The sequence below is a fragment of the Rhinolophus ferrumequinum genome, chromosome 21, assembly GCF_004115265.2.
Source record: "Rhinolophus ferrumequinum isolate MPI-CBG mRhiFer1 chromosome 21, mRhiFer1_v1.p, whole genome shotgun sequence".
Taxonomy (NCBI): Eukaryota; Metazoa; Chordata; class Mammalia; order Chiroptera; family Rhinolophidae; genus Rhinolophus; species Rhinolophus ferrumequinum.
In genome coordinates this window covers 36078934-36099036 of record NC_046304.1, presented here as the reverse complement: position 1 = coordinate 36099036, position 20103 = coordinate 36078934, and the positions used below count along the sequence as shown (strand labels likewise).

The following is a 20103-nucleotide window of genomic DNA, read 5'->3' as shown; positions in this document are numbered from 1 at the left end:
TCGTTTCCTTTAGGCAAGAGCCCCCGCCTACTCGTCTAGACACGCTTATTTCTCCCGCCAAAGTGGCGTCAAGATCAGGTTCTCACCAACCAGAACTCTGATTGGAGGAAAGGCAGGCGCTAGCGCCCATTGGGCGCCAGCGGCGGTCGGGCGGCGGAGGGGCGGGGGAAGCCAAAGGCCCTTCAACTTCGCCCGCCCCCACTTCCACCAAAGCACGCCCCTCCCCCAGCTAAAGGAACAGTCGCCCAGCTCTAACACTGCACCCCCTGACCCCAAGGGGCGAGGTACGACCTCGCTGAATATCCCCGGAGCAGAGGGCAGCGCAGTTACCCCCCTGCCCTCCTGATCCATGCACAGGGAGACCCAAGCCCCGCAGCAGCCCCACAAGCCTCCCTGCAACACCCGGTAATGCAATCCACGGGGGCGGGGGAGGCGGCGGCGGCGGGAGCAGCAACAGCGGTGGCGGTGGTGGCGGCGGCGGCGGCGGCGGCGGCGGCAGGAACAGCAGCACTGCCCCAATCTAGAGACATCCAGAGAGAGGAGGAAAATGGCTCCGAGCAGGGACCGCCTGCTGCACTTTGGGTTCAAGGCGACAGTGAGTGACAGGGGAAGGGAGTTGGGTGGCTGGTAAGGACGTGTGTGGCAGCACAAGCTACCGGGGGAAGAAGTGACAAGACTTGGGCTGGGAGGAATAGACAGAATGCTCAAATGCTTGGTGGGTTGGTGCGTGCTACATGCCCGCGGAGGGGAAAACGGGGCTCCGGTGCTGCGTGCAGTCGTCCTGCTTTCCTCTCTCTCCCAGGTCCGCGAGCACGCGCGCACTCGCACCCGCCCCACAGCCCCTCCCATACACAAATACACACAGACACATAGGCACTTCCCTGCCTCTCCTGCTCGCGGTGGGCTTGCCTGCCTGAGAGGCGAGAGCGGGCTCGCGCCGCGGCCACTCTCCGGCTGCTCTCGGGCGGACCGTCGCCGGCTGAGCCCGGGAGTGGGGGGAGGGGTGGTCCCGCGCCGCCGCCGCCGTGCGCTCCTCCTCCCCCCTCCCCACGCCGTTCCGAGGCCCGGGCGGCTCTGCCCAATGAGGAGCGGCGTTGCTGGCAGGTGGGGAGTGTTTTTGTTTTGGGTTGAAGTTGAGGCTGAGGAGAGAGAAGAGCTAGCGACGAGCAGTCGTCGCTGCCGCCCGCGCCGCGGGAGGTGGAGGAGGCCCAGTCCGAGTCGAGAGGTCTCCCCTCCCCCCCTGACGGCCACTGCCCGCCGCTTCCCTGCCGCTTCCAGGTCCGGTAACTCCCGGGCCTGCCCGGGGCCTCTCGTCTTTGCACTCCGCTCGCCCGCAGCGCCCGGCCCCGGCCGCACCCGCCGGCCCCATGAGGAGGGACGTGAACGGAGTGACCAAGAGCAGGTTTGAGGTGTGAGCTTGGGGGGGCTAGGGAGGCGTGAGGAAGGCGATTCCCGCTCTCGTGCCCTCCCCCCCCCGCCATTCGCTCTGCATGGAGCCACCTCCCTTGCCTAGCGCCGTCACCCACCGACCGCTTGGGCTGCCAGACTTGTTTCCCCTTCCTCGGGACCCGAAAGCCCAGTACAGCTTCCTAGTCCTACCGTCTAGTCGCCTCCTGCCTCTTCCACCCCGCAGGCTCTGGCAGGGGATTAGCTCTGGCGCCCTAATTCCCCCCTCCCCCCAGTATCACTCAGCTTTCCATTCTTTACACAACCCTTGGCTTGCCTCCCTTCCTTCACCCGGCAGAAAAAGCATCACAGCTCCGATCGACCGGAACTTGCTGCTTTTCTCTCTGCCACCTTTTTCGTGAAGCGAGGGGGAAATTATGGGCCAGGGGACCATTTGTTAGGGTTTGAGAGACCTTGATTATACTAGGGAAGGGGGGTGGTAGGCTGGGATGAGAGAGACGACCACGGGTTCTCGGTGCTGTGTTTGGTTGGGGTATTGTTCTGCTACTTCCTCTTCTTTCCCGTTTAGTCTGTACTTTTGTAGCTCATTGTTTCTGGGAACTCTTAGAGTGTACAGGCTTTGAGGTTGGGACGAAGGTCTGAGACTTCAGAAAATCCATGCAAGTCTTTTTGTCTCAAAGAACTTTTCCTCCTCTGGCTAGAAAGGTTTATAGTCATGGAGTTGAAAACTGGATGAGGAAATAAGGAAATGTCTGAAAACGTCTTTGGAAGTGATTTTTTTGGGAAGTGAAGTATTGTAACTACAGATGAATTGCAGTGGTATAGTAATATACAAGAAGGCTTATCGAGGGGATTAGGAGGGAGAAAGAAACTTCTTCAACAAGAAGAGTACATGTTACCTGGCCTTCTCTGGCAGAGAATCAGGCTGACCTGGGATCACTCACAGCTCAGTGTACATGTCACTTGGTGTTTTTCCTCATTTCCATTTGAAGGATGAAATTGTAAGATGGTGGGACAAAACTTTAAGGAAACTTGCCAACTAGGTGCAGAGGGTGAAATTGTTACCTAAAGGTTTTCAGTTTAGTCTATTCCTTGATTTCTTTTTATGCTTATGGGGAAAATAATTTATCCACAAATATCAAGATAGGAAGTATATGAGAGAAGTTTATATTCAGAGCTACGATATTACTGTTGCAGGCGAGGAGTGGAGAAAATAATTAAGGAATTGTCTCCTTAGAGTTTTCATTTTAACTTAATCATGGGAAGAAAGTATAGTAGATAAGATTTGGTGTTTAATAGAACTTTATGTTGCCCTAATATAGAAAGATCCACTAAACTTAATTTTGGTGTTCTCATATTCAGTACTACTGCAAAAGTTGGGACTGTCATTAACATTATTGAACAGACATTGAGCAGTTAACAGGAATCTTAAAAGCACTGAAATACTGAAGATTTGAGTGGGGGAATAGCCTTTATCACTTTGCTATTCACTTTTAGGTTGTGTAATTGTCAGAAAGAATTCTTTTGTAGTGTGTGCTTTAAAATTGTAGTTATATCAGGTTTTTACAATTTATCTTATATTTTAATTTGTAGTTTATCTGTAGTGGTACTAAAATAATAAGAAAATTTATTGCTTTATTAAGCATATCTATTTACTTTGATTGATGTATAACTGGCAGTTAAAGCTTTCTAAATGTGTCTGAGATTTAAAAAAAAAAGAATAAGAGAGGAAAAAAAACCCCTCCTTGTACAGTGTTCATGGTTAAAGTGTTTATAAACCAAAAGCTATTCTTATTATGATGTGAAGTGTTCCACGCTAAAATAAAATGAGAAGGGCTGGAAATGATATGTGTTAATGAGTTTCATTTATCTGAGTATTTCTTAAAATCATTTACCGCTTTAACTTTCCTAATTTACAAGTAGTAAAACAATAAACTGATCTCTTATGAAGTAATAAACTTATTCCTAATTCATTGAAAACATTTTAAATATTTACTTTTAGTGGATGGAAGATGTAGATAAGATATAGCAGGCTTTTAATATCTAAAACATTTATATCAATTAAAAAAATCTTAAAATGTTCAGACTGCTTTTTAAAAAACTGATAATTTTATGATTGTAAGCACACCTGGAAGGCTAGACCTTGGAACCAAATTTAGATTTTTTTCAGTTTAACGTCTCTACTTCGTCATGTTCTTAATAACTCCTTTATGAGAATATAGTTATTATTGGAAGAAAAATTCTATCTTATTTGGGTTTATTAAAAAGTCTGTAACATTAAAAAATTTATAGTGATAACATTAACTGGCATTCAGATACCATTTTACAGTTTAATCAGTACTGTGTTTCCCCAAAAATAAGACCTAGCCGGACAGTCAGCTCTAATGCATCTTTTGTAGTACAAATTAAGCTAAGACCCGGTCTTACTTTACTATAACATAAGACTGGGTCTTATATAATATGATATGATATGGTATGATATGATATGATATAATACTGGGTATGATATAATATAATGTAATACCGGGTCTTATATTAATGTTTGCTGCAAAAGACGCATTAGAGCTAGGTCTTATTTTCAGGGAAACACAGTCCCTGGAGATGTTAAGGTTCACACAGGAAATCATAAGCTTTAATTTGGATATTTTGAACTATTGTTTGTTATTTTTCATTATACCTCACTGCTGCTCTGATAAATCTGTAATATTACAGCCTGCTTCATTTTATAATTCAGTTTGTCCAAAATAAGAAGAATCAAAATGTGGTATGGCAGAAAGAAGATAGAGTATTGGGAGTTAAGAGAACTGGATATGAGTTGATTTTTGCCACCAACTAGCTATAACTTTGATCATTTCTCTGGTTTGGTCATTTCCCTCTTTTGCAAAACAAGGGAGTTAGATTGTGTTATGAAGTTTCTCTTTGTTCCAGAATCCTATGAATTTGTAATTTTTGAATAAGAGCAGTGGACCATGTTTCTTTGGCCATTCCTTCTGAAGCAGCCTCTCCAGTATTTTGTTATGTGGGCCGAGTTGCACAGTACTTTAACGCTGTGCATTTCCTTTCCCTGCTTAAGGTTTTATCTTCCAATCTAAAGAATACTCTGCATAATAAATAACCATATTTTCCAAACTGGTACATGTGAAAATGTTACATATTTTTTTCTAGTGGGTGAGAGTCATCTGTTTCACTCTATATGAAAGGCCTTGCAATGAGATAGAGTACTAGTAAAACTAAGGAATTATTTTTTTTTTAAACTTTAGAGATTGGTTTGAAAGCAATCTAATATAGAAAATCCAAATTATAGGTCTAGGCTTTTGAGGCCCAGTCTGTCCTTTTTGAATAGTGTTATTGATATTTCTTTGCTGTATAATCATGGGTCCTTTTTACCTTTTGAAGCACGATATATTATTATTATATCATATACTTGTAGTCATTCATTGTAATCAACATGTTTGTATTTTTCTTTTTTTTATGTTTGTATTTTTCTACAGTCTACATAAGATAAACCATTATGCATTAAAAGTTATGTTTTTCATTAAAGTGTTAAAAATTTTTAGCTTTACAAGAAGTATTGATATTTAAGTCCTACATTCTTCGATGTAATCTATTTCTACATTGAAAATTTTCATTCATTAAATCAGTATTTCTGTTAGAAGTATTCACACGTTTAAAGTCTTCTTATGTTTTAGGTCATTTGTCAGTTTTAAGCTGTTAGTGTTGGTGCTGCTTTTTAATCTTAATTTTTAAAATCCTTCTATTTTTATACCCAGAGTTGTCTCTTTTCAAATCTTGGTCTCATTTTTCTTACATATTAATAAGCACTTTTTTTTTACAGGCCAAAGATTCCATTCCTAGCCCTTAGATTACTGTTTCCCAACTGGTGACAGGTTGGAAGCTGAATTGAAATTTTAAGTAATCTAACTACTATTGCGGTTTTGGAAGGGTATTTTTAGGTGTTCAAAATAAAATATTCCGTTACACCAGGAAAATCCAAGGGAAGGAGGAAGAAGAAAGAATGCCCTTAAACTGACCAAATTTAGCTACTTGTGTATAGTTAGTTGTCTTTACACTGTTTTCCTACTTGATCTTTCATACTCAGTGAATTCTTAGATCCCCACCCAAAAATTGACTTAGAAAAATGAATGTTTTCAACTGTGGTTTTACAGTTTTATGTCCTAATGCACTTGGACCCATTTGATAAAAAATGTTAACTTAATAACAACTAACAATAGGTGGTGGTATTGAACTATGCAACAGTATTTGTGCTTCATCTTAATTATATAACTTTAAAAAACAGAGATATGTATTTAAATGTAATAAACCCAAAACAAATTTGCATTAGCTTTTGAAGACTGTTTCTGTTAAAAGAATGGCTTTGCTAGGTAGTTATTTTCAGCACATATCAAATAACTATTTAGCAGGCATGTGAGTTGTAGGTAAGTAAACTCTTTATTCCCTAATCATATTTTCTCCAGTTTGATTTTATAATATTCTGTTGGCTTTAATAAACCTCATATCTGGCAGTTGTAATTAGGTAGAAATGTAATTAATCCATTTTTGCTTAGTCTCTTAAATTGCTATGAGGTTAAAGTCACCTATTAAATCGTGGTAGACAGGGATTTAGTCAATTGTGAAACAGATATTGTCACTGTCTTCTCTCATTTTTGTCCTTGATCCCAGGAATTTCTAGTAAAAACTAAAAAAGGGAAACAGAACAGTGATAGTAAGTAGTAAGTTGATCTTATGCATTACTTTGGTGCAAAGACAAATCATATCTAACAACACGGAAATGAGAAGGTTGGCAATACATCGAATACCTGTCCAATTTTATATAGTCAAACATGCCAACTATTACAGTATTTGTTAGTGAATATGATTTTCTGATCAGTTGCAAGATGCAGGCAGATATAATTTCATAATCCTTTAAAAGTTAAAAAAAATGGAAAGGCATTCTCAGTTTTCCTTATAATTTGCAATAATAAGAAGCCATAGGTATAACTGTGCTGAGTGCTTTGAGAGTTTGCTTTACTGTCTGCTGAGTGAAGGAATTTATGTGGTAAAAGGGACAGGCAAAAATAAAACAGTAAAATTTCTAGATTAGAACAGGTTTTTGAGTGTAAGTATCTGTGATTATGCGTATGTCACTTTTGGTTGACAGTTTAGGCCCAGGGAAGGTCATTGCCAAGTCACTGTTATATATCCTTAATTTCATTTACCAACAAAGAGCCAGTTTTGTTTTGTTTTTTGTTTTCTTTTTTTTCCTTTTTGGAGGTGGGTGGGGAGAAGAAAAAGAAGTGATTTGCAGTTCCCTGCAAATTAACAATTTATTGTTAACTATATTAGCTGCAAGATTTTCCAGAGTTCACTATTAGAATATGTCATCCGTTTTTTTGTCATTTTACTTTTTTAAAAAAATTTTTTAACATTATTTTTTATTTTTATTAGTTTCAGGTATACAAAACAATGTAATAGGTGATTTTTTTTTGAACCAGATCATTTATATATTTTAATGTTCTAATTTTGAAATTAATTTGAATAAGGAGTGAATGAAAGTGTTAAGACTATGTCTTAAAGGTTTTACAAAGGAAAATCAGTTCTGAATTATGAAGTTAGTACTTCCGTATATATATTTTTTATCCACACACGTATGTATATGTGTATTGGTATCTCTATGACCTTGAGTAAGTTACCTCTCTGGACCTCCATTGTCTCAACTCTAACATTCTTTCTAGCATGGAAATTCTATGATTCTCTGTAAATAAATTTGCTGTAGGTTAGAGATTAGATACTCAATTTAGTGCCAGTGTTCTTATATTTCTCTGCTTACAACTGTTAGTAAAGACAAAACAGTTAATGTTTGTAATCTTAACCTATATTCTGCTTTGAATTCCTATTTGCTTTTGCCCTGAATTCTGATAAAAACAGAAATGAACACTAGAAGAAAAAACTGTGGTATATGTGTCCAGATGAATACCTTTATCAAGGGAGTAAGGAATGGATGTAACGGTTATGTGATATCCTGAAGTTTATGGTGTGCTGTGATTCAATTTTTTAGGATTTATGAAATATATGTATATATGTATGTATATTACACACACACACACATATATATATATATATACATACACGCACACATATATATATAGAACTTATTTAAGAGCGTTAGCTTTGAGGTCAGTTTGAACTCTGGCTTTGCCATTTACCATCTGTGTGATCTTGGACAAGTTATTTAATCTTTCTGAGTCAAATTTTTTTAAATGTTATTAAATTTATTGGGGTGACATTGGTTTATAAGATGATACAAGTTTCAAGTGTACAACTCTATAATACATCATCTGTATATTGATTGCATTGTGTATTCACCACCAAAAGTCAGATCTCTGTTTGCCCCCATATACTTGATCCCCTCAAATATTCAATATCTAAAAATGGTATAAAAGCTACTGCACTGGATTGTGAGGAGTAAATTCTGTAATGTTTGTGTAGCATTTAGCAAATTGTCTACCATACAATAAGGGCTCAATAAATGACGCTTATTATTATATTACTTTGAGGAGTCTACCACACAGTAAGCACTCAATAAATAATGACGATTATTATATTACTTTGTGGAGTAGAAATGTTTTTAAGTAAACGTTTTGTAAATCATTATTTTAAATGCCTTACAGGAATTTTCTATTTAAAGGAAAATTTCTGTTATAAAGGAAAAGAATGTAATTATCTCTTTATTCATCTGATTTAGTTTCACATACTGGGTTTATTAAACAGGAACACCTATGAATTTTAATCAATCTAGTAATAATTTGCTAGTAATAATTTACAGTAATAAATTAGCAGTGTTTCAATGTGGAGTTTATACTGCAGCCATTATTGTATTCATTGTTAGGCAAATGTGGATAAATGTCTCTGAAGATGAGAATCTGGCACCAAATTGTAAGTTGACATTTAAAATAATAGATCAGTCAGCCATTACGCAGAAAGTGGCTGTTCTCCCTTCTCTAATTTATAGAAAATTAAGCTATGGTGTGACAACACAGACAAGTAGAGATGAGTTTATTTTTTAAAAAGAGCATTGCATTGCTAATACCCTTTTTCGACACACATCCTTACAGCTCTGAAAATTGTTTTCATGTTCTTCATGTAAAGAAGCTCATGTTGAAAAAAATCACATAACATATTTTTCCAACCAATTTGTAGGAAAGAAACCTGATATATTTTGAAATTCTTGGATAAAGTAAAACATTTAATACTGGGATTTTTTCTAACATATTATCATGAATGATTACTTCAGGAAGATGAGGGACTTAATATTGTATTCTTGGTTACAGCTGACTGGAGTTGTACCAAAGAAGCTTCCTAAATCTATATCTATACCACAACAAAATGTGGTTTTACTGAGGAGAACACATTCTTTAAGAAAGAATTACTATATTTAGATTAAATGCTTCTAAAGGTGGATTATAGGCCCTATGTGACATAAATTTCATCTGAGCTCATCAGTCTCTGGTTCAGACACAAAAGTTTGTCCTTCATGTAAGAATCAAGATCTCAAGGGACCTAATGTTGGCACTACTATGAACTCACACTGAGCCCTGGGGAAAACTGTTTACCTGTCTTTACAGCTCTAACATAAGATTTCCAATATCTACTGTGTTTTCCCGAAAATAAGACCAGCCGGGCAATCAGCTGTAATGCGTCTTTTGGAGCAAAAATTAATATAAGACCTGGTCTTATTTTAACTTTTGCTCCAAAAGACTCATTAGAGCTGATTGCCCGGCTAGGTCTTATTTTCAGGGAAATACAGTATTTCTCTATCTTAATACAAACCGGATTAATGTTAAAGATTAAACTTTATGATGTATGTCAATTATACCTCAATTAAAAGAAAAAAGATTAAATCCCAAACTCTTACTTTTTAATATTGAGTTAAATGTACATTATTAAGGAGGAATAAGAAATTAAATTTCATTTATGGCAACTGAATTGCATAGTAGAGATAAGTAATAACCTGAATGGCTATCAAAATTACTAGTAAAGTTTTTGCACAATACTGATCTCTGGAAACCACTGACATTCACTGAATGGGAGTAGATCTGGTTTTGCAAGTTTTCTAGAAGTTTCCTTAAGAGATAGTCATGTAAATTTCTGTTAAACACTGGGGTAAGGGGTACTAAGGTAACATATTCACAACCTGAGTTCTGTGGGGAAATAATTTACATAAATTTTTACAAATGTATAATTCACACGAATTAGACATAAAATCAGCACTTCTCTCAGGTTTCTATCCTATCCTAGATGTTTTAGCCCTAGAAACAAAGTGCAGAATCCAATTTACAGCACCTAAAATATATTTCACAATTTGTACATTTTACATGATCATACATATTCAGTTTCACTAATGAAACCGCACCACACTGTACGGCTCCCAAGAACAAGTATATGTCTCAGAGATCAGCAAAGCTTATCTGATCTTATCCGGGGTTCAGAAAATCTCAGAATAGAAAACCAAGGCATGATATTGGTAGGAGTTCAGTTCTGTTCAAAATTTGTTTAGCACCAATTATGTGCCAGATATTGACAGGTGTTAGAGGTGCAAAGCTGCTCCAAAGGATTGTCTCTGTCTTGGGGAGTTTGTAGTATCGTTGGGAAGAAACGATAGATATAGATAATGAATAAACATAGATATTCCTAGATAAAAGATTTAGTAGAGTCAAAATAGGTTTTAATATCAGAAAGAATATCAAGAAACAATATTATCTTCTAGAATATTTACATGATAAATTTCAGTAATGTGAAATTTGCATTAAAAATGATCCCATCCATAAAATACAAGGTGTTCTGGAGTTATGGCCAAGATCTTTCTGACCCCACTAACCACTATCAAACATATATTCAAATGAAATGTGTAGTTAACTCATTACATTACCTTTTTAGTCTTGATAATACTACCTACCAGTATCCAGTTTTATTCTATGCTTCACATGTTGTCAGGTGGCCGTGGTTTAGTCAATATTCCCAGTATTGTATTACTTCAGAGATGAAGTAACATAAGAATGATAAACCACAGAATTCAATGCAGCATCAGGCGGGGGAAAATATACAGCGGGTAAATGTATACACATTTTAAGAAAGGAAAAAGCTGTGTTAAAATTGTAATACTCAATATATACCGATAACAGAAGATGAATACAAGTCACGTTTGACTTCTGGAATACAAGAGGTGCCCAAAGTGGTTACCATCAGCATAATTTTAATATAGTTTTTTCCTTTCTTAAAATGTGTGTGTGTGTGTGTGTGTGTGTGTACACACACACACACACACATACACATATATATGTATGTATGTATTTGGCACCCTCTTTATATGCTCCACATTATTTTCATTGGAAAGAATGTTTTTCTTCTGTGGAATTAGTCCTGGATACACATTCAGGTTGAAGGTCTATACACCCAAACAGTATGTGTAGGTAGTTGATACATAACGCTTAATGCCAGTGGTGCTCTTAAAAAAGGAAATGATCAGATTGAAGTCTAAGTAAAACTCAAGCAAAAACTAGTTTAGTAAACTTTTAGCTTTTATTTACTATGGGTAAGGTGGACCCTGGCTGATTAAATGGTGTGCAATCTCTGTGAAGTGCTAACCATTATTTTAGCCAAAGGAAACAGCATCAACCTCTTCAGCTATCCTATAGTAGCCCGGTCCCTCAGTTTAGTTTCAGTGATATGCCTTTCTTCTGCCCATTTCTACTTTACAAAAACAGGACAGTTATAAGAATAGGCTGATGGTCTAAATTGTGGCTGGAAGTGGAGGTTAAGTTAAATTGTTGCTTTAGCATTTGTTTTTGGAGAAAAGTTAAACTATAATTTTCTATTCACCTTAAAGTGAGTTTCAAGTGAAAAGTAATTCCTCCATCTTCCCATTCTCCAGAGGTAACCATTGTTAAATGTTTATTAAATATTCTTATAAATTATGTATTTATTAGTATTGTTGTATATGATTATGTTCACACGAGTATTTTATGAACAAAATACTGGACATATGGTTTAGTACCTTGCTTTTTTCTCTTTTTAAGAGTATAGACTCTTTATTTATTTGTTTATTTTTAAATTTTATTGGGGAAGGGGAACAGGACTTTATTGGGGAACAGTGTGTACTTCCAGGACTTTTTTTCAAGTCAAGTTGTTGTCCTTTCAATCTTAGTTGTGGAGGGTGCCGTTCAGCCTCAAGTTGTTGTCCTTTCAGTCTTAGTTGTGGAGGGTGCAGCTCAGCTCCAGGTCCAGTTGCTTTCTAGTTGCAGGGGGCACAGCCCACCATCCCCTGTGGGAGTCGAACGAGCAACCTTGTGGTTGAGAGGATGCACTCCAACCAACTGAGCCATCCAGGAGCTCAGCGGCAGCTCAGCTCAAGGTGCCGTGTTCAATCTTAGTTGCAGGGGGCGGAGCCCACCATCCCTTGCGGGATTCGAGGAATCGAACTTGCAACCTTGTGGTTGAGAGCAGCCCGCGGGCTCCAACCAACTGAGCCATCTGAGAGGCAGCTCATCTCAAGGTGCCATGTTCAATCTTAGTTGCAGGGGGCGCAGCCCACCATCCCTTGCAGGACTCGAGGAGTTGAACTGGCAACCTTGTGGTTGAGAGCCCACTGGCCCATGTGGGAATCGAACTGGCAGCCTTCGCAGTTAGGAGCATGGAGCTCTAACCGCCTGAGCCACCGGGCTGGCCCGCTTTTTTTCTCTTTTTAAAAATTATGTGTTTACATAAGTAATACATGAAATTTTGTTACAAAAATTAAAACATTTTAAGTATAATAAAAATTCCTCCTTGTACTGCCCCCTATCTTGACCCTCTCCACTCTACCCCTCTCTACCTAAAGAGATAAGTACCGGTTTTAAACTTGATGACTATTGTTGCAAGTGTTTTTCTATACTTTTTATATAGCACTTCTTTTATGTGTGTTTACGTAATTAGCATCATACTGTGCCTGTCATTCTGAAACTTTATAATATGTCCTAGAGATATGTTAGATAAATATTTTAACAGCTACATAGTATTCCATTATATGAATATTCTAGTTTGTATAGCTAGCTATTAAATGGACCTTTAGGTTTTCTCCTTGGCAATGTTCCAGTATATGCCTTCTGGTAAATAACAAGAAGAGTGATTTCTGGGTCGTAGGGAATATGTGTTTTTTAGATTTATTAGATACTGCCAGATTGCCTTCCTAATTTATGTTTTGGCCAGTAGTATATGAATGAACTTGTTTCTCCACATCTTCACCAACATGTGATGTTTCCCAACTGAAAATTTTTTCAATGGTAGATGAAAAATTGTGTTTTATTTTGTATTTCCTCATTACTACTGAAGTTGGGTGTCATCCTGTTTTAGTCTTTATGTTTTATTGATCACTTGTATTTCTTCCATAAATTGCCTGTTTAATCTCATGTCAAATTTTAAGAATTGGGTTGTCTTTTTTGTTTTTTAATTCTCTTTAGGCATTCTTTTTCATTTGAGCCAAACTGATGACACATGTGTAGGAGCAAGATCTCAAATGCACCCGCCCCCCCCCCAAGCATTCTTTATATTGGGTACTAACCCATTGAGTGTTAACTTTGTTTCCCTTTTGTGTTTATTTTAAAAAGTGTCTCCTAATCCCAAGATTGTAAATATTCTTCCATATTTTATTACGATATTTTTATAGTTGTTTTTACATTAAATTTTTGTACATCTAAGTTTTTAATCTACCTGGAGTTTAACTTACAACATGCAGTTCTAACTAAACTTCCCCCATTACTGACACGATAGTAATAGCCAGTTGTCCTAACACGATTTAGTTCATCTTCTCCCCACTGATTTTGAAATGCCATTTCTATCATAAAACTAATGGATGGAAGCCCAAGGTCTGTTTTTGACACGTTGTTTCTTCCATCTATTTTTTATTGCCAGTACCACAATTTTAATTAATTAGCTTTATACAATAATTTGGGGGAATTGATGCCTTTATAATATTTTCCTTTCTGTTCATGAACGTGATACATACTTATTTAGCTTTTATCAGCAGATTTTTATAGAGTTCTTCCTTTATGGTCTTACAGAGTTTCTGTTAGTTTTATTTCTACATACTTTATAATGTTATTACAAATGGACTTTTTTTGGTTACATTTTCTAATAATTCAGTCAGCAGATATTTGTTGAGCACTTTATAAGTGCATGATATTGTTATAGATACTGAGGGTATAAAAGTGGTCAAAACACAAAATCATGCCCTAATGGAATTTAAAATTTAGTGAAGGGAGATTGACAATGAAACATTTTAAAAAGTTAAATACATAACATGTCTGATGCTACAGACAAAAATGAAGGACGGAAAAAAGGAAGGGAGCTACGCATGGTTCATATTTTACATAGAATGGTTAAGGAAGAACTTACTGATAATTAACATTTGAGCAGACTTAAAGAAATGGAGCAAGGAAAGAACACTGCAGACAAAGGAATGCAGAAATGAAGGTGTGTTCTAGAAATAGTGAACCAGTAGGTCACTACAGCCAGATCATATTGAGGTTGGGTAACTGGTAGGGAGGAGGTCAGAGAGTTTATGAGTAAGAGTGGGGAAGGGCGGGGTAGATTGGCGAGCAGGGCATATCATGCATAGCCTTGTTGGCCATTTTAAGCTCTGAATTTTATTCTGACCAAGCCACGGGAATATTTGAGCAGAAGAACATGGTATAATTCATATTTTGAAAGAATCACTCTTGCTTTGTGGAGAAGTAGGATATAACTGGTATTTAAGGCTCTTGCGGTAATCCAGAAAAGTAATCGTGGTATCTTGTATGAAGTTGATTGTGGTGGAGGTGTGAGCAGTAATTGGATTCTGGATATATTTTGAAAGTAGAGCTGATAGGATTTACTATCATTAGAAAGCTGTAAAGTCTGTGTGTTGATTTTTGTGTATTCATTTGTATCCAGTTGGATACATTTGGATACAGCTCTGAGCTGCAAGTATTAGAAACCCTTTTTTTGTGGCCTAAACAAGGAGATGTTCGTTATCTCACATTATAAGGAGCCCAAACCAAAGCTTTTTCCAGGATTAAGAACTGGTTTATTAAGAGAGGTGGTTTTCAAACTTCAAGTTTCATAATAATCACCTGGAAAGCTGGTAAATCACCTGGGCCCATGAATTTGCATCTAGGAAATATAAGGGTGATGCCTAAGTGAGTACCACACTTTGGGTAACACTGACTTGGAACATAACAAAATAGGACTTTAGTGTTTAGTGTTTGAAGCCCAACTATAGAACCAGACTGCCTGGGTTCATATCTCAGCTCTGCTATTTCCTGTTTGTGTTAAAAATTTTCAGGTATATTGATCTTAGGGGACTATTTTGTTCATTTCCGATTTTATTGTATTATATATGATACGTGCATATTAGTGGCTTATATGATCATAAATTTTACATTTTACTTTGTTTCTAAATACGTCATCAGTTTTTGTAAATATTCTGTTAGAACACAGTAGGATTTTTTTTGTTTATTGAATGCATGTGTTTGATATGAAAAAAATGATCACAGATACAAAATTTTAAAATGAGACTGCATTCATTGGTCAATATGTTGGAGTAGGTAAATGCTCTGCTTCCCTCCTCTCATGACCACATCAAAATTACAATAAACTGCAGAACAGCCGTCACTGAGAATCGCCTTAAGACTAGCTGAACTAAGGACATGCAGAGGAAGCCACCTCCAAACTGGTGGAGGGGTGGAGACTTGGAACACGCTGTTCCTGCACCTGTGTGTGATCATTAAAAATTTTGGAGGGATATCTCAGCTATGGAGATTCGTCCCCACACCAGGATTGAGAGGTCCCAACCCCAAACCAGGCTTGCCAGCCCAGGGTTCCAGTGCCAGGGAGAGAAGTCCCCATAACTTCTGGCTATGAAAACCAGTGGAGACTGTGGCTGAGTGAGAGAAGGGCAGCTGCAATCCCAGGCGCTCCTCTTAAAGGGCACGTGCACACACTTACTCTCTGATGGACTCATTTGCTCTGCACTCCAGCACTGGGACAGCAGTGCAGAAAGTTCCAGGGACATACGAAGAGGAACTAACTTGTCTGGCATCAGGGTGAGGGCTGGAGGGGCAGCTTTCTCCCAGATGGAGGAGCTGATGGAAGCCACTGTGTCTTTGTTGACCCCTCCCCACTCCCTGTATGCAGACACAGGTGGCTGCTGTATCTGAGTCTCCATCAACCTGGTTAATGCCGATTGATCGATTGTCCACCCCACCCTGGTGATTCCCTGCCCCACCCAACTTTTGGGCACATCTAAGCTGCTTTCAGTGGTTTTTCTGTACAAATACTCTGTCTTGGCTTATGCTGTGGACTTTCCTAAAATCTCTCAAAGGTTCACAAAACCTAAACAAGCAGCATCTGGCTTTGGTATGTCCTGTACCTCTGGCTGAGCAGCCCTGAGCCCTGCACTAGTGACAGCCAGCCTTGGTTCGTGGCTTAGCCTCTTTGAGGCACCTCTAAGCCCAGGGTGGGCAACAGCCATCTGCAGATGGCTTTGTAGCTTATTCCAGGTAGCCCTGAGCAGGTCACAGCCTGTGGCTGAACTTGGCCTATGGTAGGTTGCCTCCAAGGAGGCCCAGGGGCTGGCATGCCCAGTGGCCAGCTTCAGACTGAGCCGGAGCATCACCTGTCCGCTCCCAAGATTGACACACCCTAAGGGCAGATTGGGCAGGCACCTGAGCCCTGCTAAAGCGAATCTTGCTCTGTAGGGTCAGCCCTTGCACCACAGCTCCTCCACTGTAGTTATAGCCAGACCTCACAACCAATCAGCCCAAGGATCAGTCCCTCCCATTGACGTGCAAACAGCAATCAAGGATCAACTATAACAGGAGGGTACACACAACCCACATAAGGGACAGACCTGGAGCACCTGGTTCTGGTGACCAAGGAGACTGCACCACTGTGCCCCACAGGACACTTACTATATAAGGTCATTCTATTAAGACTGGGAAGCACAGCAGCCTTCCCTAATACATAGAAACAAACACAGGGAGGCAGATAAAATGGCGAGACAGGGACGGCTGGATGGCTTAGTTGGTTAGAGTGCGAGTTCTGAGAAACAGGGTTGCTGGATCAGTTCCCACATGGGCCAGTGATCTGTGCCCTCCACAACTAGATGGATGACAACCAACTGCCACTGAGCTTCCGGAGGGGCAGCCGGATGGCTCAGTTGGTTAGAGCACGAGCTCTCAACAATGAAGTTGCAGTTCAATTCCCATATGGGACGGTGGGCTGCGCCCCCTGCAACTAAAGATTGAAAACAGCGACTCAACTTGGAGCTGAGCTGCGCCCTCCACAACTAGATTGAAGAACAACGACTTGGAACCGATGGGCCCTGGAGAAACACACTGTTCCCCAGCATTCCCCAGTTAAAAAAGAGAGAGAAAGAGAAACTTGGGATAATTCTAAATATGAGATTTAAAAAAAGGGGGGGGAGAGAAACATGCCCCAAATAAAAACAAACAAAATAACAGAACAAATCTCCAGAAAAAGAACTAAACAAAATGGAAACAAGCAATCTACCAGACGTGGAGTTCAAAACACTGGTTTTGAGGATGCTTAGTGATCTAAGGGAGAACTTCCAACAAAGAGATAGGAAACATGAAAAAGAACAAGTTAGAAATAATATAATAACTGAAAGGAAGAATACATTAAAGGGAATCAACAGTAGATTAGATGAAGCAGAGGATTGAATTAGCAATTTAAAAGATAAGGTAGCAGAAAACACCCAATCAGAACAGCAAATAGGAAAAAGATTCCTGCCCCCTTCTAACCCCCCAAAAATGAGGATAGTTTAAGGGCCCTCTGGGACAACATCGAGTGTATTAACATTCTGATTGGGGTTCCAGAAGTTGAGAGAGAGCAAGGAATTGAAGCCTCTTTAGGTCTATAAATGTTGAATAACTATGGTGTACACCTGAAACTAATATATTGTATTTAGCTATGTTTTAATAAAAATCTTAAAAATAAATAATAAGGGGGTGAATGAGACTGCATTGCAGGAAGGAAGAAGAGAGAGCTTACCAGTCAGAAGCTGGAGACCAAAATATCCCATTTTCTTAACATTTCAAAATCACGGTCATCACAGTATGAAATTGCAATGGCTCAACAGAAGAGGAAGGCCTCAGGACCTTTAAGTAGAGGGGGAAAAAAAAGAGTGGAGTGGGAAAAAACCTAGTGATTTTTGCAAGGAGTGGGGAATGTGGACCTTGTATTTGTGACTTAGAAAATCAGTTCACATTTTGGCTGAGGTTGCTATTTAAAGATGTGTGGCCTTGGGATGCATTTACGCTCTGTACCTCAGTTTTTAAAATTATGAAATGGAGATGACAACAGAATCCTTCTTTCCAGGGTTGTTGTAAGAGTTAAATGATACATGTTAAAAAGTGCTTACAAGGGTGCTGTGTGCACAGTGTGCATTCAGTAAGTTCAAGTTATTGTTTGACTCTGTTCATTACATACATCTGTTAGATCAAGCTTGTTATATATGTTATTCAAATCCTCTAGATCTTTAACTTTTTGCCTATTTTGTTTTGTGGTTTCTTTGAGAAGAATATTCAAATTCTCCAGCCATGTCTAAATTTATTTATTTTCATAGTGCAGTTTTTTTATTTTTTGTATCTCCAGTTTTATTTATCCAGCACAGGCTTGTTGAAACAGTGAAAACTAAAGAAAAGGAAAAAACCATAAATTGTCTTCCAAATTATACAAATAATGTAATATTAAGCATCATATCATCTACATTAGGTTTCAAGGTATAAGATATTTGCAAGTAAGGTCATATTTACTAGTGTTAGAATTATACAATTTTAAAAAATTACTTAACTATAAAAGAAATTTGATGTACATGTAGTGCAGTTTTTGCTTCATATACTTTGAAGCTCTGTTGTTATATACAAACTTGAATCAAAAATGTTAAATTTTTTGGTGAATTGTTTCTGTATCTATAGAAATACCTCTTAATGATTTTGTCTTTGAATAAAATTTTACCTAATATTGATGTAAAAGTTGTTTTAGTCTTGAGTACTGGACTGGCTTCTCATAGTCTAGATTTTGGGCTGGTTGGTAGTTCCTTATGCTGTTTTTTGCTCTTCCATGCTTTAAAAAAGTCTGCTATTGTCATTATTTTTAATATTTCACCCAATTCTTTAGTGGTTCTTGGTTGGAGGGTTTATGGGAATAATCTGGTCTGTCACTCCTGTAAGCAGAGGTGGAAGAATCTGGTTCACTTTTCTTTTTCTGAAAGTAGTAGATCCTTTTTTTAGAATATTCACTTTGAGTCTTTTAAAAAAATTTTTTTTATTGGGGAATATTGGGGAACAGTGTGTTTCTCCACGGCCCATCAGCTCCAAGTTGTTGTCCTTCAATCTAGTTGTAGAGGGCACAGCTCAGCCCCAAGTCCAATCATTGTTTTCAATCTTTAGTTGCAAGGGCGCAGCCCACCATCCCATGTGGGAATTGAACTGGCAACCTTGTTGTTGAGAGCTCGCGCTCTAACCAACTGAGCCATCCGGTTGACCCTCCAGAAGCTCAGCAGCAGCTTGTAGTCTTCAATCAATCTAGTCATGCAGCTCACTGGCCCATGTGGGAATCCAAGCAGCGACCCTGTTGTTCAGAACTCACACTCTAACCAACTGAGCCGTAGATCCTTTTAAAAAGTTCTTTTGCTGTGGACCTGTGGGTGGTGAATTCATCTAATCACTATACACGGAATCATCTATTTTTCTCCTGTTTGCTGGGGTCATCTGGGGTAACTGGATACAAAATTCTCTGTTGCAGTTATTTTCCCTTAGCATTCCAGAGATACTCATTCCTCTGTTGTCTTCTGAACTCTATTGTTACGAGGATAAGTCTACTGTAAATTTATTTTGGTCTTTCTTCTTCAAGAGCCCTTTGAATACACATTTTAAAATTATATTTTTATTGCGATATAATTCCTATTATTCTCTCTTTTATAGTGTAAAATTCAGTGACTTTTAGTATATACACAGATATGTGTAAACCATCACCACAGTCAATTCTGGAACATTTTCTAAACTTCAGAAAGAAACTTGTACTCTATTGCCATCACCTCCTTATTCTAAGCAACCACTGATCTGCTTTCTGTCTCTGTAGATTTCTCTTTTCTGGACTTTCATATGAATGGAATCATGCAGTATGTGGTCTTTTGTGACTGGCTTTACTTAGAATAATGTTTTCAAGGTTCATCCATGTTGTAGCATATATCAATACTTAATTCCTTTTTATGACTGAATAATCCATTGTATGGATATACCATACTTTGTTTACCCATTCAGTTGTTAACAGATATTTGGGTGATTTCCACCTTTTGGCTATTGTAAATAGTGTTGCTGTGAATATTGTTATAAGCAAGTATGTGTTTAAAACCCATTTCACGTATTTTGGGTATGTACGTAGGAGTGGAAGTGCGGGGTCATGTAATTTTATGTTTTTGGAAGTGCTGGGTCATGTGGTAATTTTATGTTTAACATTTTGAGGAACTGCCAAATTTTTTTCCACAGCAGCCGCACCATTTTACATTCCCACCAGCAATGTGCAGTGATTCATATTTCTCCATAACCTTGCCAACTGTTGTTTTCCTTTTTTGAAATTACAGTATCCTAGTGGGTGTGAGGT

The 20103-nt window shown here is 38.6% G+C and overlaps 1 protein-coding gene across 1 annotated transcript in view; it reads left to right on the top strand.

Annotated features, from left to right (window-relative positions):
- Nucleotides 1-213: 213 nt before the first annotated feature.
- Nucleotides 214-20103, top strand: part of FBXL20 (F-box and leucine rich repeat protein 20) — an 84769-nt gene continuing 64879 nt past the window's right edge. Inside the window, 2 exon segments of the mRNA XM_033091213.1 lie at nt 214-537; nt 539-595. Of these exon segments, the coding sequence (XP_032947104.1) occupies nt 409-537; nt 539-595 (186 nt within the window). The 5' untranslated portion in view covers nt 214-408.